This window comes from Ambystoma mexicanum, chromosome 1p (genome assembly GCF_040938575.1).
Source record: "Ambystoma mexicanum isolate Mex_15411 chromosome 1p, UKY_AmexF1_1, whole genome shotgun sequence".
Taxonomy (NCBI): Eukaryota; Metazoa; Chordata; class Amphibia; order Caudata; family Ambystomatidae; genus Ambystoma; species Ambystoma mexicanum.
The window spans coordinates 165,007,318-165,031,611 of record NC_090921.1 but is presented as its reverse complement, the minus strand read 5'-3'; the positions used below and the strand labels follow the sequence as shown (position 1 = coordinate 165,031,611).

Below are 24,294 nucleotides of genomic sequence, written 5' to 3'. Positions count from 1 at the left end.
AGGAAGCAGGGCGGTACCAGATCCCCAGCCCTGTCCAAGGAGGCACAGGATCTGTAGCATTGGGCCATCGCCCAAGGGATGTTTCTGGTGCCGTTTCATCTGGCAGGTATAAAAAACACCATCGCCAACTCGCTCAGCAGAGAGCTGCGCTCGTGCCACGAGTGGGAACTACGACAGGATCTAGTGGACCGCCTCTTCCGACGGTGGGGCACACCCCAGATCGACCTGTTCGCGACGAACTCCAAGTGACGGAGGTTCGCCAGCAGGTTTCCCCAGCCGAGGAGCATGGGCGATGCTTTCTCGTTCCCCTGGGAGGGCCTGTTTCTATACGCGTTCCCTCCATTGCCGCTGCTGATCCGGCTCATCAACCAGCTCAAGAGGTCACGGTGCAGGATGATCCTCGTCGCACCTGCGTGGCCGAGGCAGATATGGTTCCCGGACCTTCTGGACTTGTCACCGTCAATCAAACTGCCAGTGGAAGTCGCTGAACTTGCAGGCCTGGCTCCTGCAGCGTTAGAGTTTGGAGGTTACGACATACCGGCCGACTGCAGAGAGGTTCTTGCAAAGGCCAGGGCGTCCTCAACTCTTAAATGCTACGGACACAAATGGAAGAGGTTCTCTGTCTGGTGCCACGCACAGAAGATTAACCCTCTACGGATTACGGCTCCCCAAGTACTGCCGTACCTGCTGACCCTGGCCAAGGCTGGACTGGCGCACGCTTCCATCAAGATTCATCTTGCTGCGATCTCCCGATACACCAGAACCACGGGACGGTCGTCTTTGTGGTCTCATCGTCTGGTGAAAGAATTCATGAAGGGACTGTTCAGATCGTTCCCGCCGGTGAAGGCCCCGGCGTGGGAGCTCAACGTGGTGCTGACCAAGCTCATGGGACCTCCGTTCGAGCCTCTACACTCGGCTCCGTTGAAGTTCTTGTCGTGGAAAACAGCGTTTCTTGTGGCCATCACCTCCGCACGACGGGTGGGAGAGATCCAGGCCCTTTCCTGCAAACCCCCGTACTTGACTTTTCACGACACGAGGGTAGTGCTCAGGACGCACCCCTCCTTCATGCCCAAGGTGCCGTCGGACTTCCACCTCAACGAACCCTTGGTGTTGCCTGTTTTCTTCCCGTCGCCTTCGTCGCCGGCTGAAAGGACTTTGCACTCGCTGGATGTGGCTAGAGCGCTGAAGTTCTACGTGGACCGCACAAAGAGTTTTCAGAAGACGTCACAACTTTTTGTGGACTTTGGAACTGTCAATCAGGGGAAGGCTCTCCCGAAGGCTTCCATTTCCAGATGGCTCTCCGGCTGTATCATGTACTGCCATCGGTTGGCAAACCGACCGCTGCCTGGCCGTCCGAGAGCCCATTCCACCAGAGCGATCGCAGCTGCCACGGCGTTCCTATCTGGTGTGCCCTTGCTGGACATCTGCAGGGCTGCTACGTGGAGGTCGACGCACACCTTCACGAAATTCTACTGCGTCGATCGGGATTCCAGGGTCGGCCAAGCAGTGCTGCGCAACCTGTTCGCCTAAGCTGAGCCTGGTGAGGAGGTAAGAATTGCTTAATGTTGAGTTTTGATGTAATGCTTAATGTTGAGCCTTTGCCACCTCCCGTGGTTGTGCATGTGTGTACTGCTATGTATTCTTTTATTCATGAGCATGTGAATCCATGCCAGACCCCATGCTGGAGAAGGAACAAGTTGTAACTGTTGTTCTCCAGCATGGATCTGGCATGGATTCACATGCGAACCCTCCCGCCTACCCCTCTGCGGCTCTTCACTTGGTCATACTGCCTCTTCACGTGCTACCAAGTCTGAAGATGGCTGCCAGAGGCGGGGTTTAGGGAGATGGCAGTCATTGGCTGTGGTCAGTATGACGCAGAGATCAGTGATTGGTTACTACTACGAAAGACAGATCAGAAACGAAACTGTTACTGATTTTTCTTTACCGAGGATTCCCAGCCTGACGACGGGGAATATTCATGAGCATGTGAATCCATGCCAGACCCATGCTGGAGAACAACAGTTACAGGTAAGTAACTTGTTCCTTATTTTTTGATCCCGAAAAAAGACAGGGGATTGAGACCCATCATGGACGTGCGTTGGTTGAACAATCTCCTCAGGAAGGACAAGTTCAAGATGGTACCTCTTTTTCAAGTCCTCCAGGCCCTTCAACTTCAGAGATTGGTTGGTGTCTCAGACCTCAAGTATGCTTACTTTCATGTGCTGATTCATCCCAAGCACATCTATGACAGACTCCCAAAGCAGTACCAACTTATGGAGGTGGGTGAAGAATTTACAATTTTAGAATTTTAGAATGCCCAATCAAATGGCTAAATGGAGGAGTACCTTACTAAAGACCAAATCCTGCCCATGGATGGAGTCCAAAGAATAGTGTCTCACAAAGGTATGGATAGAGGCCCATGTGGCTGCTTCACAAATATTGCGAATAGGAACGCCCCTCTGTAGAGCAGTGGAGGCAGTCCACACCCCTAGTAGAGTGAGCCCGTAAGCCTATTGGAGGGTCCTTTCCCACCAAACGGTAACACTCGGAGATCGTCAAAATGATCCATCTTGACAAGGTCTGTTTGGAAACAGCCTGGCCCAAGTGCCTTCCAGCATAACCAACAAAGAGCTGATTGTCCACTCTGACCTGGGACATCCGTGAGAGATAGAAACTCAAAGCTCTTCTAGGATCCAACCTATGGAGCCTCCCCTCTTCCTTACCAGGATGTGTAGGAGGATAAAACGCCGGAAGAATCACCTTCTGGCTCAAATGGAATTCCGACACAACCTTCGGAAGAAACAAACTTCGAAAGAAGGCCGCACCCGCAGTACAACCCTGTCCTTATGGAAAACAGTAAATGTTGGCTTGGTGGAAAGTGCCTGCAACTCATTCACTCTGCGTGCGGAAGTAACCGCAACTAAAAAATGCAGTTTTAAAGAAAAGTCTCAACGGACAAGAATGTAAGGGCTCAAACGGATCTCCCATTCAGAACTTTAAAACCAGATTCAAACCCCATCCCGGCACCCGGAAAGGCGACGGTGGAAACACATTAGTTATGAAAAAACTATTTACTGAGGCTGCGGGCGCCGTGCGTCCTATATATAACATTTGGTGACGTGACCCTGGACGGAAAGTCTCGAGGGACAATGGAACGACGCAGGACGCACTCTTCCGAAAAATTTTCGTCGACATTACCTGCCATAGATGTGGAATAAGTCAGAGGAACATCCCATCGAAAGAACGTCACCAGATATGGCAAGTAACTTGTTTTCTGATGTTTGTTAATCTGCTTAGAATCACATGCTATGCATAGTCGGACATCCAGTGGTCACTGCAGAGTATTGCATTTTGTTTTTCGTAGTCGAAAAGGGGACGTCGACAAGGCGTGTCTAACACTATCCCTATAGTGACGTGCAGTGTACCCACAATCCCTCACACGTCGAGGTCCCTCAGATTGTTTTTTCCGCCCAGATATTGGTCGCCTTTACGCAGAGCTCCTCGAGAGACATTGCAAAAACATTTATTCGACCTTTGGTCATTATTAACTTATAACTATATTATTACTTTACACCCCTCCTTCGGCGTTGTAGCTGCGAAGCTGTTCACCGCCGATCAAGATCTCCGGCGGTGCCTTCGACGGAGGAGGTTATTCGGCGTTCGCCAAATACAGTAGGGCGAGTGGGGTTGTGGGACATTTTGTTTCTCTTTGAGAATGCCTTTCCCTTTCCCCTCCCTTTCCTTCGGGGTCCTTGTCACATGCTATCGGTTCCTCAGCTATGGAGACGACACCCTTTCGGTTTTGCCCATGTTGCAAGGGCAAGTTTACCTGGAAAGACCAGCATAAACGGTGTAACCGTTGCTTGCCCCTCGACCACAAAGAAGAAGACTTTAAAAGAACGCAGGGTCAAAAGGTGGGCAGCCTACGCCATGTCTAGGTCAGATTCATCACCCGCCGCCGCCGAAAGTGGCGAGGAATGTGATAACCCAGCGTCCGTTTCGGAAGTCGCAGATCTTTCTAAGGAGCGTTCTCGCTCCTCCTCGTCTGTCTCCCTCACCCCCCCCCCCCTACAAGCTCTGCTCACGCCCTGCTTATGGGGATGAACACCCCGGCGACACTTGGCGCACACAAAAAACACTCCAATAAACACACGACCCACGGCTCTTCCTCGTCTAAGACGAAGAGAGCATTAGCGCCAACGGAGACCCAGATCCTACCGGCGACGACCTCAGACCGTAAGTCTTAACCTCCCCTCGCAAACGCGACTGGGCTACCCCCAGATAAGAGCGCTATCACTAAACCGTCGGACGACGTGCACCGTCAGAGCGCCTGTCGGCTTACAGCAAGCAACGCCTGTAACGTTGACGCCGGAGGTACCCTCAACAGACAGTTTAGTTGTCGAGAGCCTGGCGCGGATTATTTCCACTGATAGCCAGAGACAGACGGCGAAAGAAACGTCGATCACAGCTCACAAGGCCTGGGAGATGCCGAAAAGGTCATAAGGAAGGCAGGAACTGCCCCCTCCGTCGAGAGGGACTCCTAACCTACCAGAAACCTTTTCAGAAGGTGAGGGGAACCTTTCTTTGACGTTATGGGATTGGTCGAAGCGTTTTCAAACTGAAGGCCCTCCCTTTTCCCCCCACTGAACTCTCTGGGGTACCTCAAGAAACCCTAGAGAGACTCCAGTTTTGTATGGACAAAATGGAGAGGTTTATTGTGACTCAGAACCTTCCAACACCCAAGAGATCAAAGAGGGACCTCAGGAGGATCCCAGGGCAAAGTACCCTAGGCTGTTTGATTTCTCCCCCCCCCGCCCCCCCAAAGAGGATGTAGACTTATATGACCTCACTGGAGGGGACCCCCACTTTCAGGAGGATGACAAATTCTTAGGCAATGAAGGGGAACAAAACCTAGAGGAGGAGGGTTTTGAAGATAACCCAAATATGGGTGATGGGGTTTTCGGAGAAGACCCAGAAGAGGGCGCTTCACAGCCCTGGCAATCCCCATCAGCGTTTTCAGACTCTGACGCCCTAAACCTGTACCCCACCCCATGGACTCGCCTATTAGGAATATGTCACCTATAGACGATCAACCTACCTTTAATGCACTACTACGCAAGGCAGCAGCGCATTTCGAAATCGAGACCGGGGAAATTTCTCCTAACAGACTTTGTAGAAAAGATCATCAAGGAGAAACCCCCTGTCAGCCAAACCATTCCCCTTCTCGCCTCAGAGACAAATTATTCCTTCACTATCTACACCCGCGTTGATCAGAGGGGTCAACCCGAGGATAGAAACATTATTTAGTCCTTCCCCTTTGGACCCGTTATACATCAGGGGCCACTCTGTACCAGACTCCTTAGTGGTGACAAATACAAGGAAAAGAGCAGGGGTCCCGCTGTCAACTAGCGAGGCACCACCAGATGAAGAGGGTAAAAAATGGTATGCCCGAGGAAAGAGGATTACAGCCTCGGCTGCCTTTTCCGCAAGAATTGTCAACAACAACTCTTGGCTGGCAAGTTACGCAGATGCACAATGGAGCAAACTACGTAAGGACATCGAGGAGGTGCCGGAACCCCTACGTACTAGGCTTCTAGCCACGGTTACTGAAGGGACCTTAGTCAACCAAAGCATCATTAAAAATACTCTGGATGCTGCAGAAACGGCTGGCCGTTCCCTAGTCCTCCTCAAACGCCATGTATGGCTACGTAATTCAGGCTTTAAACCTGAAACACAAGCATCTCTAATTAACAAACCTATAGAAGATGCCAACCTCTTTGGTAAGGCGGTGGATGAGGCATTAGAGACCGCAAAGAAGGAATTTGACAACATCAAAACCTTCGACCAAATTTCAAGGCCTCCCAACAAATGTGGTTATGGCAACAAACACTTTTCTCGAGGCCAACGCCAGCAGCAGCAACAACAGCAGCAGCAATACTCTGCAGGTAACTGGTCCTCTAACCAAGGCACCAGTGGACAATACAACCAAAGAGGACAACATCGTGGCAAGGGAAGAGGTCGGGGGTCCCACCCCTAGAGGTTCCCAAGCCACCAACACCAAATGACTCAAAGATTCGGGTCCCCTCCCATGCATCAGTCAGGGGCCGGTTAAAATCCTTTCTTCCAACATGGGAGGGTATAACCTCAGACTGCTGGGTACTATCAACCAAGTTACTGTATAGAATTCAACAGTTCCCCTACGTACAGACCCCCAAGGGGACGACCCATGTCACCAGAACACCTCGCCATCCTTCTTCAAGAAGTGGACCAACTACTAGAAAAAGGAGCTATAGTGGTTGTGCCTCGATCTCAGGTAACAGAAGGTATTTATTCAGTGTACTTCCTTGTACCCAAAAAGGACTTAACCATGCACCCAGTACTAGATCTGCGCCCAGCGAACAAATTTGTCAAACCTCAAAAGTTTCGTATGGTGACTCTACAGGAGGTAATCCCCCTGCTCTCACAGGAGGATTACATCGCAACACTGGACATGAAAGATGCATACTTTCATATTTTAATGTTGCCAGTGCACAGGAAATACCTCAGGTTCGTGATAGAGGGCAAACACTACCAGTTCAGAGTGCTACCGTTCGGCATAGCATCAGCGCCGAGAGTATTCACGAAGGTACTGGCAGTGGCAGCGGTCCACCTGCGCAGGTTGTCCATCCCAGTATACCCTTACCTCGACGATTGGCACATAAAAGGGGATTCTTACGAAACATGCTTTTCAAATACCCAAAAGACTGTAGACCTTTTGTTTCAACTGGGCTTCTCCATCAACGAGAAGAAGTCCAGTTTAGACCCCAGCCAGATCAAACAATTCCTAGGGGCTCTAATTCGAACAAAGGACGGCCTCGTCTTCCCCTCCAACTAGAGGGTCCAAAACATGCTGTTTCAGATCCCTCAATATGTGGCCGGTCGAGAGGTGACGGTACGCAAAGCAATGCGCTTACTAGGAATGATGGCGTCATGTATTTGGTACCTCACGCGTGCCTGTGCATGCTCCCAATGCAAGAGTGGTTCAACAGCCAGTGGTGTCAGGCCAGCGGACAATCGGACGATCTAGTGGTGGTCTTGCAGGCCTAGGTTCTCTCGCAACGGTGGTGGTTGAAGGAAAACCTGGTAATAGGGAAACCATTCGCCACCCTCGCAGTGGAAACCAATCTAACCACAGACGCATCCCTCACAGGATGGGGGGGGGCTCACCTATCCCATCAGACTGCTCACGGAGTTTGGACTCTGAGCATAGCATCCAAGCACATAAACTTACTGGAGCTACTAGCTGTGTTCAACGCACTGAAAGCCTTCCAGGCACACCTGCAAGGGAAGACAGTGATGGTCCTCACGGACAGCACCACAGCCATGTACTACCTCAACAAGAAAGGGGGCACTCACTCTCCAGGACTGTCCAAGCTGTCCCAGAACATCTGGTAGTGGGCTCTCAGACACATGTTCCTACTGTCACAACATGTACCAGGGGAACTCAATCTGCTAGCATACGAACTCAGCAGAGACTTCCCTCTGCCCTCGGAGTACGAATGGTGGTTACACGAAGACATCGTCTTCGACGTCTTCACACAATGGGGATTCCCAGAAATAGATCTGTTCGCAACTCTGGAGAACTCCCAATGCCAAGATTACGCCTCCAGGTACCCCCAGAACCAAATCAAAGGGAACGGTCTATCGATACCATGGTCACTTGATGGTGATGTCCCTATCTCCTGCAGTGAAACTTCCCTGCCCGTACAACATGCTGTCACAGGACAAGGGCAGGACACTACATCCATGCACTCTGACCATGAATTTAGCAGCCTGGCTCCTGAGATCATAACATTTGGACATTTACAACTCCCGCAGAGATGCATGGACATTCTCAGGGAGGCTAGAAAGCCTAACACTTGTCACTGTTATTCTAGCAAATGGAAAAGATTTGTCATCTGGTGTAGGGGAAGGAGCCATCAACCCAGTTGACTGCTCTCCCACACAAATTGTTCTGTACCTGACTCACCTACTAGACTCAGGCTTGGTGTTTAACTCTATTAAAGTCCATTTAGCGGCACTTTCCGCATACACCACTTCCCAACTTAGTGTCATGGTGGAAAGTCCCAGTTATTAAAGCCTTCATGGAAGGAGTGAAGATGATCCACCCTCCCATAGCTAACCCCGCTCCCAGATGGGACCTAAATGTGGTACTAACCAGGCTCATAGGGTCACCCTTTGAACCCATTCACAAAGCAACACTTAAAGACCTCACTCTTAAGACTGCTTTTCTAATAGCTATCACCTCCATTAGGAGAGTAAGTGAACTACAAGCGCTCTCTGTACTAGACCCCTTTGTAACAGTTCACAAGGATAAGGTGGTTCTACACACACATCCTAGGTTTGCACCAAAATCTATCTCTAACTTCCATGTCAAGCAGTCAATAGAACTACCAACTTTCTTGCAGAATCCTTCAAACTTAGGTGAGAAGAGCCTGCATACACTGGATGTTCGCAGAGCCGTGATGTTTTATATGGAAAGAACTAGACCATTGAGAAAGACTAATCAGTTCTTTGTCTCGGTGGCAGCAAGAAGAGAAGGAGATGCAGTTTCAAAATACACTATTTCTAGATTGATTGTACAATGCATCACTCTGTTACACTCTGTTGCTAAGAGAGAACTACCCTTCAAGCCAAGAGCACACTCCACTCGAGGCACTGAAGCTTCCATAGCTTTCATTGCAAATGTCCCTCTTGAGTCCATTTGCAAATCGGCAACCTGGAGTTCTGTTCACACCTTTACAAAACACTACTGTCTAGATGCCCACTCTAGATCTGATTCCCAGGTGGGACAGGCAGTATTAAGACATCTTTTTTCTACTGTTCCTTCTCACAATCCACCTCCAACTCCGGGTACTGCTCGCTAGTCTCTGCACAGCATGTGATTCTAAGCAGATTAACAAGCATCAGAAGACAATGCATTACTTACCGTAAAAGCATTTCTGATGGTTGTATCTGCTTAGATTCACATACGCCCACCCTTCCTCCCCGCTCGGATGCAAGGAACATAGACTTTCTTCTGTACTCACTCACGTCTAATAGGCTCCCTCAGGGCAGAAAAAATACAAACGGAGGGACCTCGACGCGTGAGGAATTGTCGGTACACTGCATGTCACTATAGGGATAGTGTTACAGACACGGCTTGTTGACGTCCCCTTTTCGACTACGTAAAACAAAATGCAATACTCCGCAGTGACCACTGGATGTCGGACTATGCACAGCATGTGAATCTAAGCAGAAACAACCATCAGAAATGCTTTTACGGTAAGTAATGCATTGTCATTCTCCCCCTTCTCCTATAATCAATTCTGTGCATTATTGTCCCCGGTTTTGAGTTTATGGCGAGTGGCTTTCGCAGCGGTCGCATCGACACAGCCCCTCTTACCATAACTAGCTCTACCATTGGTTCGATGGTCTGCACAGGTGTTAGGCAGAAACCTGTGCAGTTTCCTCTGGGACCACTGCAAAAGATTTAAGACTACGGGTGGTTGGCAGTAAACCCAATTGGTAGCAGTCTGTACCACCCAGATTTACCTGGTAGCTGTGGCTGAGCAGTCAGACTTCTCTCAAGAAGAGTTAGGCCGTATACAGAGTATTCACAATAGGTCAAAAAGAACACAGCAGAACAAGCAAACACTGACCAGAGCTTGGTGTAAAAGAGATATACTCTTATTGATTTAAAACCACATCTAGTAAAACACACTGGCACTAATATCAAGCAGTTCAAAAACACGGTCACTAAAAGATACACTCCCTTCAACGGTTAGTTAGACAAGTCTTAAGTAAAGCAACACTTATTTTCAGACAGCGGTGAGCGCTTAACGAAGATGGCACTCTAATCAATCGGTTTACAAGGGAGAGAAAGGCAGAGCAAAGATAGAAACAGATCCGACCACTTTCAGAAGAACACAGTAGGAGGAGAAGGCAGGTTAAAACCGTAAAGTCAAAGTTAACAAGGCCAGACCCACTTTAAGAGGCTCCGGTCGAAAATGTGTCCAAGGTCACAGAGTTCAAAGTGCCCAAAAGTCTCGCAATAAGTTCAGAAAGAGTTGGACCAAAAAGAAAGGGACCAGTTAGATGGTCAAGGCGGCCATTCCAGTCCTGAAGGTTAAGGGGTTATTGTTACCTTGTAGCAATCTTTAGAAAGGGAGGCCTGGCGGACACAGAACCTTAAAATGGTGAGAACGCTACAGCGGGGCAGCTGTTCCTGGCAGCGGGTGCAAGTCGGTGCTTCGTCCGGAGGAAGAGAGGATCTCGTCGGGGAGGAAAGCAGGAGTCCATTGCACTGCCAGGGAAGAAACCAGCCGCGGAGTTCTCAATTAAAAGGAGCGGTCCTTTTATTCGCGGCCCAGTGGTAAGTGGCCATCTGGTTGCCGGGTAGCTTGGCACGGGCAATTCGACCACAAGACGTCCTGGGATGCGAGAAAAGAAGGTAAACTGGTTGTGTCCACCAGTCGGGGGAAGAAGACTCTCCAGCAGGGAGATCTCCTCTGTCGTTGGGAAGTGGTGAGTCGGTTCCGCAGGGCTCCACTGGTGGTGTCGTCGTAGCAGATCGGCTCAGCTTCTCCCTCGGATTTTCAGGTCCTGTGGCGACTTCTGAAGTTCCAGTCCAAAAAGCCCTGCTTTTATGCAGCACACCCCCATTCACTCAGCCTAGCTGTCAATCAAACATGCTAAGTGGTGAGCCGGCCGGCTCACCACTTGGGCCAGTCACACCAGAGTGCCTAAACCCCCTCCCACACCCCCTGTGGTACCCAGACAGAGTGGCACCACTTTTGGAGGCTTCTGTGGAGAAGCCCGCCAAAAAGTGGAACAAAGGGCTCGACCTTTGGTTTGGAGTTACAGAGGCGAACACAAACGCCATTTTAAAACCGAGTACTGGCAGAAAATACCAACCGGCGAATTAATATTAAATAAATAAAACGGTGGTATGTTCGAGGCTATGAGAATTAAATAATTAAAGTTGGTAGCCTCGAACAATGGGAAAATCCCATAGGGATATATTCGCGGTCGAATATAAAAAGTATTATCCACTGCCACCAGCCAAAACTCGATCAGGCGGGACGGAGACGTGCCCCCTCGACTAACAGACCCCGGGGCAATCAAATTGCCCTGACCAGTACGTCCACAATATGATGGTTTGTACCGGTTTCTGTTTATAATTTGGGACTACTAAAGCCAATGGTGACTTTACATGCCCTGGGAGACAGTAGTCAGTCCCATGGTATGGAGTCTATGGTGGGGTGTCACTATGACACCCCTGTGTCACTGTACAGAGGGTGCTGTGTAACACACATAGTAAAAACACATGAGACCCTATGGAGTAAAGGACCCCATAGCCCATAAAACACATTAACAGTCAAAGGAACACCATAAATCATGTCCAAGAGTGGGAGAAAGAGTCTCACTCTTGGCGGGAGAAAAAAACAAACTCCAGAAATCCAGCAAAGCTGCTGGGGGACTCACTAGGTTAGGAAATTCAGCCCAAAGAGAGAATTCTCCATAACACCAGCATGAGATTTCAAAAGAACCTAAACGCTTAATTTCCTGTTAATGGGAGGAGTCGATCCACCATTTCCAGAAATACTACAGAAGAGGAAATCATATAGTGAAGTATGACTCAATAATCCCTGAATTGATGACGCGAACAAACTGCCTATGGATAAGAATTTCATTATAATCAGTGGGGCGAGTAAAGTACAGATTCTAACTGAAGCAGGTGTCCTTGGCAAGATGGAACTATCGTATGTTATGCTATCTTCCTTCAGAATCAATTTTGAAATATATTTGGTCATGTAGAGCGGAGATCAAAGATCAAGGGCTTACCCTATATACCTTTGGAAATGAAAAAACTGCACAAGAATTCATATCGCACCAACTGCCACCTCAAGTGGGTAAAAAGGAACACTCCCAACAAACCAAATCTAGTTCCAACGACTCCAACTTTTCACTTGTCGAACTGTTGAATTCAGCAGGGAAAAACAAAGATGAGATTTGGTTGGAACCAAAGAGCAATACTGAACTCCAAAACTGACCAATCGCCGTCCTAGCCATTGACAAGCAGTGAATTGAAGATCGTTTCATGGAACTCTCGCGGATCCCGCAATCTGCAGAATTGGCTTAGTACTTTAGCTATAATGCACCACCCAAATATTATACTGTTACAAGAGACCATGAAAATTGATCCCCCGCTTCTCCCAGCCTATAGCACATATTGCTCCCCTGCTTCAAGGGCCAATTTGGGCTGGCCTTCAGGGGGACTTGCAATTGCTGTAAACCACATCCTTCGATGTACATCACAACTTGCCTGGCAATCAACAAATTTATTGGGTGTACAGCTTCACGTGAAAAATAAGAATTACAAATGCATATTATTCATAAGCTTATATTGGAACCCTGTTACTACCCCGATTGAACTTATGCTAAATGAAATTGACAACTGCCTTGAAACCATCTTTCTTCAAAATGCTATCTGCGAAATTATAATTGGCGGGGACTTCAACTCTGACCGCCAGCCTTCTGTAGATCTCCAGACAATAAGCGGTTTTTCACCATCGAACAAGAGGGTTGATTTGGAAGTCAGATTTACATGATTGGGATATTGAGATTGAGAAGTACCAACAATGGCCCTCATAGTGGAGCCGTGGTAATACCAGCTCAACGATTGATTATACATGTCTATCGCATAACATCACTCCTGTAGCAAGTGCCTCGTCAATCAGTCCTATAACGTATGGAGATCATGCCCGCTTGGCAATGTCCTTAAACATTGACCATCTACTAGCTCTCCCCGAAGTTGATCGCGTGTCCATATCCCTACGATGGAACCCTGGTTTATGCAAACAATTTGCCAAGTATGTATCTGACTACATTAAGAACAATAATATGAATCGGCACATTGATTCCAGCAAAAAATTCTATCTGTACCAAAGCAATTAATAAAGCACTAACCTACTTCCACACTAAGCACGCTACTAAAGTCCCAACTCGCCTTCATAACTTTGACCCTGCATGTAAGATCTTGGAGACAAAAAAACAAGGAATTGTGGCGTTCAAAAAAACATCAGATACAGACCCCATGCATTATGCAAACAGATATTGATGAAGTATAAAAATACGCACATTCTCAACCACAACAACGTTAGCTGTGCCTTGATCAAGGCTATTTGCAAACACGACACACGGGTCCTTTGGCAAATCAGAAAAAGAGCTAACCACCAAAAGGTTGTGCCCCTTCCTAATCTTATTCCTGCGACTACCTGTCGTGAATACATCACAAAGAAATGTGCACTTCTGGACGAATTTGCACCTATAACATTTTCTTCTATATGTTATAGTCAGGCAGAACGTTTCCAATGGTCTTTAGAAGACATAAAATGGGCAATCGGTAAACTCTCAATTTCTAAATATGCAGGGCTTGATGGGCTACCACCCTGCGTTTACAAGACTGACCCCATTATATGGGCAACCATTCTAAAATCCAAATTTGATATGTTAATCTTTACAGGGTCCATTCTGCAATCTTGGGTAACCGCAAATATCATTCCGATTTACAAAAAAGGGGACCCATCTCAACCTGAAAATTATCAACCCATTTCACTAATCGACACAGAGGCAAAAATGTTCGCAATTCTGCTCGTATATGAATTGGAACGGCATATCGATCAACATGGTTTATATTCAAGTGTCAAACGGGCTTTAGAAAAGCTATGAGCACTACTCTTAACGCTACAGTCATGGCGCATATTATATCCGCAGTGGAACGCATGTCCAGTCTATATTGCATTGATTGATATGTCCGCCGCTTTTGACTGCGAAATATTCTCTGGTCCAAAATGGTGACGTTAGGAATCCCTTCCAACTTACTATACTGGTTTGTACAATTTCACACCAACACATCTTACAGGATCAGGATTACTGGCGACGGAAGAACCTCTGATCCTATAAGAACTTTAATAGGATTGCAGCAGGGCTGTAACCTTGCAGCCACCTTCTTTAATCTTTACATTGCGGACCTGGACGATGGGTGGAAGGAGAAGAACCTTTTTTCGACCAAAATGTATTCATTACGTCTGCAATGGCTTGCCTTTGCAGACGACATTATCATCTTTGAACCCACACCCACGGGGCTTCAAATCAAACTGCACCTATTTGAGGATTTTGCGCAAGCACACAATCTTAGCCAAAATCCAACCAAAACTGCTATTGTGAGATTTAGCATAACAAACCAGACCAAAGGATTCAGCTGGCAAATATTGAACACACCTATACCTTTGATCACTGATGCGATCTATCTGGGTTATTACATATCTGAAAAGAATTCGATCAATTCCTGGGGAGAGCAACTAAACTTAAAGGTGTGACCGCTACTTTCTCAGCTAAAAATATTTTTTGCCAAATATTGTAAATATTCTTTGGTACCCATTATAGATTTCTTCAATCTAAAGGTAGAGAGTGTACTCTTATATTCTTTGGACATTTGCCTATTGGATATGAGTGTGTTCCTGGATAGCCTCCAAGGTAGGCTCCTGAAGTCGGCAATGCATCTCTTGCTTGCAATGCCTAATAGCATTATTAGACACAAACTGGGCCTATTCCCGCTTTCCTCTAGAAGGAAATGGAGACAACTCCTAAACTATGCTAAAATGTGCTGCCTTCAAACCAACTCTCTTTATGTGGATTTAAAAACTAACCTGTCCTTGAATAATGTGCCTTCTATCAATCTATACCAACGTGAAATGCGGGCAATAATGGCGAGGTGAATATCACATCCGATGATTTGTGCTTAAGACTCGGATACGCAAAGAAGAAAGTTTGACCATGATTGGTGTAAAACTCTAGAAGAAATACAAAATTACAAAACACATGCTGACTATGCTAAATTCATCAAAAAAAGAACTTCTCTATACAAATACATTGAGTCTTTCCCCTGCAGTGTCACCCAAAATTATTATATGAGGTTTAAATTCAATCAATACTACACAAGGGAAAGGACTACTTATTGGAGCAACGCTAAAGGTGACACGTTAACTTTGAAATGTCGTTTCCACCCTTGTGAAGAAGTGGTGGAATCACTGAAACACTATTATTCTGTCCTCACTTTAAATCCAAGAGAACGATCTTATTAATTAAATTTGTTAATATTGACTTTGAAGATTGTCTTGCAGCACTGTGGGCAAGAATGATGAATCCAAATCATTGGCCTTTGATATTCACCCTTGTATGGCTCTTGAAACATATAGAATAAGAACTTGGGAACTTTGTTGTGTAATTATGCCCTGTTTTGATTTCCTTTAGTGCCTTTTTACCTTACTGTATTTTATGACCTAATAATCGTTGTTCAAGGATGACAACGCAATTTTTTAAAGAAATTGTATGTATATATGAACCATTTTATTCTTTCTTTTTGTAAAGGTTCTTTTTGAACCATGGACAAATAAAACAATAGAAATACTGTCCAGTTGACGGACTGTGATTTAATACTGATCCTCACTGTACAATGGTAGGGTCTACTGCCCTTGCATAACTGAATGGAATTGTGAAAGTAACCATTGGTTTTTACTCCCCAAGAAAAGGTGTAACCTATACTGAATGTGTATGAAAATGTTATGACTTCCCTAGAACTACTGTTAAGTGTTCCAAGTAAGGTTTATGCTTTGGTCTGTGCATCTTCAAGCATAGCTTTGTGTTCTGATATTTGTGATTACATATAAAGTGTGATAGCATTTATTTACCCCAGATGTATCTGGGCCTACTTGTATTTAAGTAAGCCATTTATTATTTACAATACATAGTGTTGCAGTGTTTCTTTGGACCATTTGTATTGCAGTTCATTTGTACTGATTCTACAGCCCTTTCTCGCTCCTAAAACAAGCCTGGCTGCTCTTGTCTACGCTGCCATGAACTCGGGTGGTACAGCCTTATACCAAGAGCGGAGTGGTTTGACTAATCCCTTAGTTGGACTTCTGAAAAACTGTCCGAACAATCATATATTTACAGCGCACAATTTTCGGGATCTTTGAGTAATAGGTCATAACATCACATGTTTACAGATTCATACGAAAATCCAAATTTGCTGCAAGTTCCATCTGGTCGGGGACCTCTAACCCGGTTGTGATGCATGTGGCTTTACCAAGGATACTTCAACAATACGAGGAGGGAGAGGAAGTTCCCTTCGAATGGGCTATATGCATCTTATATTCCCCTACTTGCTGGTGTCCTCATTTCACGCTAATTTCCGACTACCATTTCAGCATGCATGGCCTCTGGCCACATCCTGGTCATTCCTGAGAACCTGATCGAAACCCATAAACCATTTGTCCTTTCTGGCCTTATACACCCCTTGCACCAGGTGTATTACCTGGCTCATGCGTGTCTCTAACTCTGTACAACATATTCACCAAACCTTTGTTCTATGATTTGGACCTTCTGGGTATCACCTACACTAATTACGCAGAAGACACGCAGATTCTCTTCCCACTTTCCGGGGATCATGGTAAGGACTTGGCGTTGGTGAATAGGATCTACCTCCTCATTCAGGCATGGATGGCCCCACATGGCCTATGCCTGAATGATGACAAGATAGAGCTGATAATTCTTGGCACCCCCTCCAACTTCACCAAACTAGGTCATGAATATGCTTCTTTCATCATTGATGGTAATAATACCATAGTCTCGAAGGAGGTAAAAACCTTGGGTTTCTACCTGGACGCCACTGTGTCTTTCAATAAATCCCTGGCCTCTACTACAGCCTACATGTGCAAGCTCCTCTCCAACAACAATTATACTGGCCAGTGCGTTAATTCTCTCCAGATTAGATTATTGCAATGCTCTCTACAGTAGCGCTAACAGAGCCAGTATCCAAAAATTACAAATATTACAGAATAACGCTCTCAGAGCCGCACTAGGCATCACCAAAAGAATGCACTTGACCGCAATCAGACGCCAATACAAATGGCTATCCACCCACAACAAGATGCAACTAAAAATCCAGCAGGCCTACCAGAGGCGTCAATACGAACTGCCTGGTGGTACCAAGATTTAAATCATCCAAGATTGGCGGCAACAGCTTCCCTGTGAAGGCCGCCAAACTATGGAACTCCTTGCCACACGATCTGAGAGCTGATCAACCCTACCCACATTTTAGAGAGAATCTCATCACCCACCTTAACCTGACTGCAGACTACTCAAACTGAAACTTTTGCACATTAGCACATCTTGCCACCTAATATTGTAAATTACTGTAAACTACTGTACATTATGATGTAAATAACTTTGAAATCTACTACCTGTATATTCTGAGCCTTACCTGTCTTGTATCTCACTTGTCAATTTATACTGTTATTCAATATGTAACCTTGTTAGCCTTGCATCTCTTTTGCTGCGCCCTGTTACCTCCGGGTCTGGTGTGCATTAGAAATTCAATAAACAAACAAACCAAGTCGAACCTACCAGGTGGATGGACTTCCTGGACACTGAATAACAACTCCCATGTACTTAAAAGATTAAATCTCCCGTCTGCAATAGCACCAAGTCCTGAAACCCAGAACCCGGCAGCAGCTGACCATTTGATGTTATCGCAGCTGACCGAGTTTCTCGCCACCCCAGGTTTCTGCAGTTTACACATCCCCTAGCTATGAGGGTACCTTTAGTATACAGATGTGTGTCCTCCATGTACCCCCTTGTTCCCCAACTATCCCAAATACATTTCATTGAAGACCCCCGTGTATGCATGTCTGCAAGTATGTTCGACTACTGCATCCCCTCACAATGGCTTCTTTCCGCGAATCTCCATTCTCACATGTGCATATGAAGCTCCTCGCTTCCCATCTTTAGGCGCTGCGTTTCATGCCATGCAGCTACATCGTTTTCAGATTGCATCTGCAAATTTGTTGCTACACGCATGCAAATCTAAAATGTATCAACTAAATACAAAGTAACATGAATGGTAACATTTATCCCATTCTCATTAACTTCACGGGATACATGCTAAATTGCAACATTGCGTCAACATCGCCATTATCCCTGTCAACAATATGGCGTGCACAACGTGAACCCCTCTTTCCCATGGAGACCTTTATCGACCACCCCAACATTGTTCCGGTGCAGGATGTCTATGGGTTGCAGTCCAAGGATCTCTCAGGTCGGCTGCTTGTGCAGAATACAGCACCTGGCGAGGAAGGCAAGTGGCATTCATAGATGCAGGACTCTTCTGGACATCTCACCGGACACCGGGAAGCGACTTTCACTGACGATCACCGCACAGCGACGTTGGCAGGCAGCTCGCCATTCACGGTGGAAGAAGACCTTGCAAAGCAGGTTCCCTTGAAGCTGGGAAGCTGAAACTCGACCAGCAGGCGACTTGTGGCACGAGCTGGCGACCACCAAAGTTCTGGTGATGAATGTTGAATGGCGATTATTCTACCGAGGTAGCCCACTGGAGAGCTGTTCAGTCCACCAGGTGGTCCAAAAGCACTTCTGAAGGCTCAGGACATCAGGATCCTGGTAAATGCATCAAGACTAATTGGTCTCACCAGTCCAAGGGTTGAAGCAACGCTCAGGGTCTTCGCAGATCAGGTATTCCAGCATGGCTTCACCGGGCCAAACGCAGGAGAGTATGCGGGGCCTCTTCGGGAGTCATCCACGGATCTTCAGTCTTCTGCTAGTCTACACAGAATACGTGGCTCCAGCGCTGATCTGAAGGCTGCAGGAGTCATCTTATACTAAATCCTGGCTGGAAACAAGTCCGAGCCCAGAAATGTTAAGGATCTGCACCTTTCAAATAGCCAGCAGGGGTTTCACTCATGCCCCACACCTAGGCTCTCTGGCTTTCCAGATGTGGAGTGGAACCAGTCAGTCACACCCACATCCTGGATCCACACATTCCAAGCCAGCAGTAGCCCTCGAAAGCATAGAGTGCTTGAATTTTACTGATATTTGAAATCTAAAGCTTTCATCGGTTTGCAGTAACATCTTCAGTGAAACTGAGCACCTCCAAAAAAGGATGCTTCTAAAGTAGAAGCTGCCTTTCCACGTTCTGTCGGAACCAAAAAAAAGAAAACTGACTGCTCCCTTGATGCAAAGAATTGTAGCCAGGCCCACTGACTCAAACATGCAAAGGCACAAACGTTTGAGCAGTTGCATAACAATATTTCACTTTTCTTTGTTTCAAAAAGACTGTTGTCGAGTGTGCTTTAAAGATTTCTGATAATGTTTTGCCCCATTTTGACAGTAGGGAATTATTCAAATGTATTTGAATCTTAAGAGCTTGGCTCGAGATTTACATTTATAAGTAATTTATACTTTCATTGTTTCCATAACGGTTTGCAAGTAGCTTTACCTTGTTAACTTCTTCACTGTCCTAATATAAAAATCTTTTTTCAATTGTCTGTCGTCTTAGGCAGTGAAGCCAGTTTATGGGATTTACCTATAAATTCTTCAACTCAGGGTCCAATCTTAGAACACCTTCAACTGCAACATAAAGTAAGTGAACCATATACTTTTTTGTATGTTACCCACTTTCCAGTCTTTTTTATTTTCTACTATGGTACTAATTTGGCACAGTATGAACCCCTATTAAAGTAACATATATTTTGCTGAGTTGCAGAGTTTCAATGTAAACTATCCTGCTTTGTGGATATTGTCACAGATGGCCTTAAACTACTTAAAACACCAAGAAATGGGCCAAGGGGTTTTATTCTCAGGTTTTATGTGAAGTTGCCATATGGTTCTATTAGCTGCTGGTTAATACCTTATGTTAAAGGTTCTTATGATATGGCATCTATAACGCGCCTGTACACTCTAGATGCGACAAAACTGGTGTTGTGGGCAGGACAGAGAGAGGACAAAACAACTATCTTACTAGTCCTTGTGTCATTCAGCTTGCAGCTCGCACCAGTGTGGGGAAGGGATGGGGAGAAGTCTTGGGGGGGGGGGGGGGGGATAAATGCATGTAATCAAAGTGCACCCCGCTGGTGGCTCAGTGCAGGTTATAGAAAGTGCAGCCAACGGATGGATTGTAAGTGCAGAGAGAGGGGACTGTAGGGTTAGAAATACAAACCACAAATGCTAGGGCAGCCAAGAGGCAGTGCAAGGTGCAGCTGGACATGTGGGGACCTGGGCCCAAGTTCAGAGGGTGGCCAGGCGACCAGTGCTAGGCCAGATGGGTCATCAGCATGGGAGAGGAAGAGAAAAAGCAGAAGCGAAGAGGAAGGTCTTGAGTTGCTTCTGGAACCGGAGGTGGTTCTGCTCAAGTTTGACAGAGGCTGAGAGGCTATTCCAGAGGGAGGCCCCAGCGGAAGAAAAAGATCTGCCCCCAAATCCCTTGCTTGGAAAAGCGTCTCACCCTCAGAGTTGGAGGTGGCCGAGTGGAGAGCTTGAGAAAGGAGATGTTTAGGGCGGTTCCGGGCCCCAGACAGCCTTCGGACAATGCAGAGGGTCTTGAATTTGAGCCTTGCCGCCACTGGGAGCCAATGAAGAGATTTCACTGCTCGTGAGATACGATCCCTGTGCTTGAGGCCAAGGACAAGTCTTGCAATCCTGTTCTAGATAAGTTGTAGAGGGCGGAGACTAGAGAAGAGGCAGGAAGATTTAGAAAGAGGCTGTTGCAGTAGTCCAGCCTAGAGAGAACCAGAGCTCTGGAGACAGTGAGCTTCAGGTGGGGGAAAGTGAGGAACAGAAGAATACCTCTGAGGAGGTGCAGCTGATAGTTTGACTTCTTAGAGAAGTCGGTGATCCAAGGTTCTTAGCCTCACATGTACGAGTAGGAAGAGGGACCAGAGAGGAAAGGAGGGAGCTGATATTCCAATGAAGATCTCAGTTGTACTGGCATTAAGGCAGAGATTTTTAGCGGTACACCACTCCTGGATTACAGACAGTCTGCAATGAGGAGGAGTAGTGGTGGGCGAGGGGAGTCTGAAAGGGAGCTGGGTGGCATCTGCATAGAGGGGCCAGGTATTGGTTGAACATCCAGGGAGAAAGGTTAGACACCTGGGGTACACCACAGGTAGATGGGGAGAGAGATATAGAAGAGAGGAAGGACCCCAGCTTTACCTGGTAGGGACAATCCATGAGAAAGAAGGTCAGCCAAGCCAGGGCCTGATCAGTGATACACAGGTTATCACGGAGGCGATTGAGCAGGATGGCATGGTTGACTGTTTCAAAAGCAGGAGAAAGATCGAGGAGAATGAGGACAGAAGGAAGGTTAGAATAAAGGTTAGAATGCACGTCGTCACATATTTTCAGGAGAGCAGTTTCCGTGCTTCTGGCTGCTCTGAAGCCAGACTGGTGGTCATGGGGACAACCAACAGATTCAGTGTGAAGATTAAGCTGGGAGATGGACAGCTTTTCCAAGAGTTTGTCCAAGAAAGGAGTGATGGAGGTCGGGCAATAGTTGGCCAGAGAGGAATGTCGCCACCTGTGATCCCTTGGCCGTCTTTCGGATTTGTAATGCTAGAGGGAAAGGGGGGGTGTAAGTTAATAGAACTGAGCGGGAGGAAAGACCACAAGAGCTGTGATATGCCTTTGGCAGCTACAGTTAGTTTTACATGGTTCACGGAGTGTAGCTGTGGTTTTCGGTTGGTCACGGTCATATGGTGTTGTGCAAGGGAGGCTATGTGTGGTTTGTTTCATTGTTGTGATGTAGGGAAGTGCATGCAGCTTGTTGTGCTACAGAGGTATGGGTGTATCTAGTTCAGAGTTTGAGAGGTGTATGCAGAAGGGTGATTTTCTTTTTTCTTTTTTTTTTAGTAGGGTCGGTTAGTACCCTATCCTACTCTCAATGTCTACTTGACTCTGGTCTGTGTCCTCTCCCCAGTCGTATATTCTGTAGTGTGTTGGGTAAGAATTGGTGCAGTCACTGTGTGAGACTACACACCACTTACCTGCTTAATATTAGGTAACCCACCTTTTGGTGTAGGTGTGTACTACACAAGTTGGTAGTGTGACTGATCAGCCAGGCCTACTCGAGGGGTAAATATGAGCTGTACAAATGAAATCCGTAAATATAAGTAGCCAAGTAACACTTACACTCAAGGTTTCTGTTATAAATAGTTATTTAAAAATTGATGTTAATTAAATAAGCGTTCTTTAAAAGGCAATTCATGTAACAATGTAAATATACTTTAAAAATACTTTTCAGAATCAAAACAAGTTAGTGGATAATCTTTGGGTATGCTTCTTACGTAATTCCTACACCCTGAGGTGGCTTCAATCACAAGGACATTAATGGCATTTATGTATCATGCTGGTTAAACTTTGCAGATTGAGGTTGCAGCGAGGAAAGGTTTAGGGAAGGGGAAGGGTCAAACGGGTTCTCAGTATATGTGAGGACACTTGTATCTTCCAGTGAAATCTAGACAAGCCTTTCTCAGTAATAAGTCTAAAACAAGTTAGCACCTACAAGGGACAAACAATATCAAAGCCAATGGATAGAAGAGTATGCAGGACAGCCAAAGGCAATTTGACACCGTCTATGGAGCTGAAGCACTTAGAATCAAAGTCTTGCACAAAGTTAGAGAATTTGTTAGAAAATCAATTGTAGCATCACAAGCCTGTGAAAGGAGATTTGGAATCAACTCTTAACCTAAGCTACTGCAATTCCCAACTGAGAAAAGCACAGCTAAAGACGATGTAAGTACACCAAGCATGGCCGTAATTTTAGGGGGGGAAAGGGGTGTTGGTCCCCCCAACTTTCATGGCACACCATTTTGTCCCCATTCATTTGGCTGGGGCACCTTTTCTTCAGATGTCATGTCCCCCCAACATTTTCAGAAAAGTTACTCCACTGACACCAAGTCTAAACAGTACCTCTGGTTTGAAGAAGAGAGGTCCAGCTGGATTCTGTCCTGTTAGAGCGGTGCAGTCCCCCGTGTTCCCAAGCGTCAGTCGTGGGGACAGGAGGGAGGACGCCTGGAAGACTCCTGCGGCGGTACTTGGGAGGTCGTCGGCAGCAATGGGCTCTTTTCAGTTCAGCTGTATTTCGCGGTTGCAGCACTTAGTAAACAGCACCGTCCCCCATCTTGGATACCGGTTCAGTTTCCTTCATTCCTTGTGTCGTGCACACTAGTGAGGGCACTGAAGCTCGGCTCGTCCTGCTTCTGGAGGGTCTTTAGGAATAGATTGGAGCTGCTGGCCAGATTTCAGACGTTGCACTCGACTACGGATTACTCGATCTCTGGCACTCGGTTTTTGCAGCAGCAAAGTAGTACAGCCAGGCACGGAAGATGTTCCAGTGGAGTTTGTCTCTAATTTAGTTGGTCTCACTAACGGAAGGGGAGAAGTCATCCCTTCTGGAGCTTTTCTGTCGAATTGAAAAAAGGAGTTTCAACACAGCAGCAGGGCTTCACCGGGAAATTCAAAGGTCCAGGAGGATGCAGCAAGCTTTGTTCACCGTTTCTTCAGTTATTTCTCCCAGTGTTCGACTCTGCCGCTAGTCCCAAAACCCTCACCTTTTAAGCAGGTTTCTCCCATTCATGCACAGCCTAGGCTGTCAATCACGCAGCAGTGTGTCTGCCCTGAACAGCCAATATGGACTGGTTGCATTCAGGCACTCCTGGAGACAAAGGACAGTAGAGTTCCGGGAACCTCCTTCACATCCTGCCTTTCCAGGCACACTGGAGCCAGAGGCGGATTTCATGGCTGAATCCCGCCAAAGGCAAAACGAACAAAGGGCTCAAGCCTGGTTAAACGCAACGCACAGAGCCCAAGAAAGACCTCACAAACCGAAAATGGCGAAAACAGAAGACCGGGCCATTTTGACAGAAATGGTCACCTGTGGGTGCTGTACTGCAGCGGAGGATTCTGCCTGCGGTGGGAAAGCACAATGGTAGGAAAATTAAACCACTGCCACCAGCCATTTAAAGTAGTGAAGGCAACATAAAAAATGTTATGAGAATGTCGGATAAGGGGATACTACATAACCCCCCTGCACTCCACATAAGATGGGGTGTGCTGGACCTACAAAGAGAAAAGGTAAGTAAAGTCCATTTCACTTTACTATTCTTGGGAACAGTAGTTCACACAACAAAATGTATTTGAACCTTAAGAGAAATTCAAAAGATTTCTCTGAGACTGCACTGAAGGTGCTGTGTCCCCATACAACGAAGTAGATGTCTATGAAGTTTCAGACTTCAAAAATGGTGAATCAGCTAAGTGCTGTCCCTAAATTGAGAAGGAACCATCGCAGACTCTTGAATTCATTGCAGAGCCGCAAGGGGTGGGGCTTAATGGGTTTATTAGCCTGTTGTAATGGAGCAA

At 46.6% G+C, this 24,294-nt stretch overlaps 1 protein-coding gene across 4 annotated transcripts in view; it reads left to right on the top strand.

Moving 5' to 3' along the window:
- GIGYF1 (GRB10 interacting GYF protein 1) overlaps positions 1 to 24,294 on the top strand; it is a 1,784,248-nt gene that overhangs the window by 1,310,451 nt on the left and 449,503 nt on the right. For all 4 annotated transcript variants that reach the window (XM_069645982.1, XM_069645992.1, XM_069646001.1 and 1 more), the window contains one exon: positions 19,439 to 19,521. In XM_069645982.1, the coding sequence (XP_069502083.1) occupies positions 19,439 to 19,521 (83 nt within the window). The remainder of the gene's footprint in view (positions 1 to 19,438; positions 19,522 to 24,294) is intronic.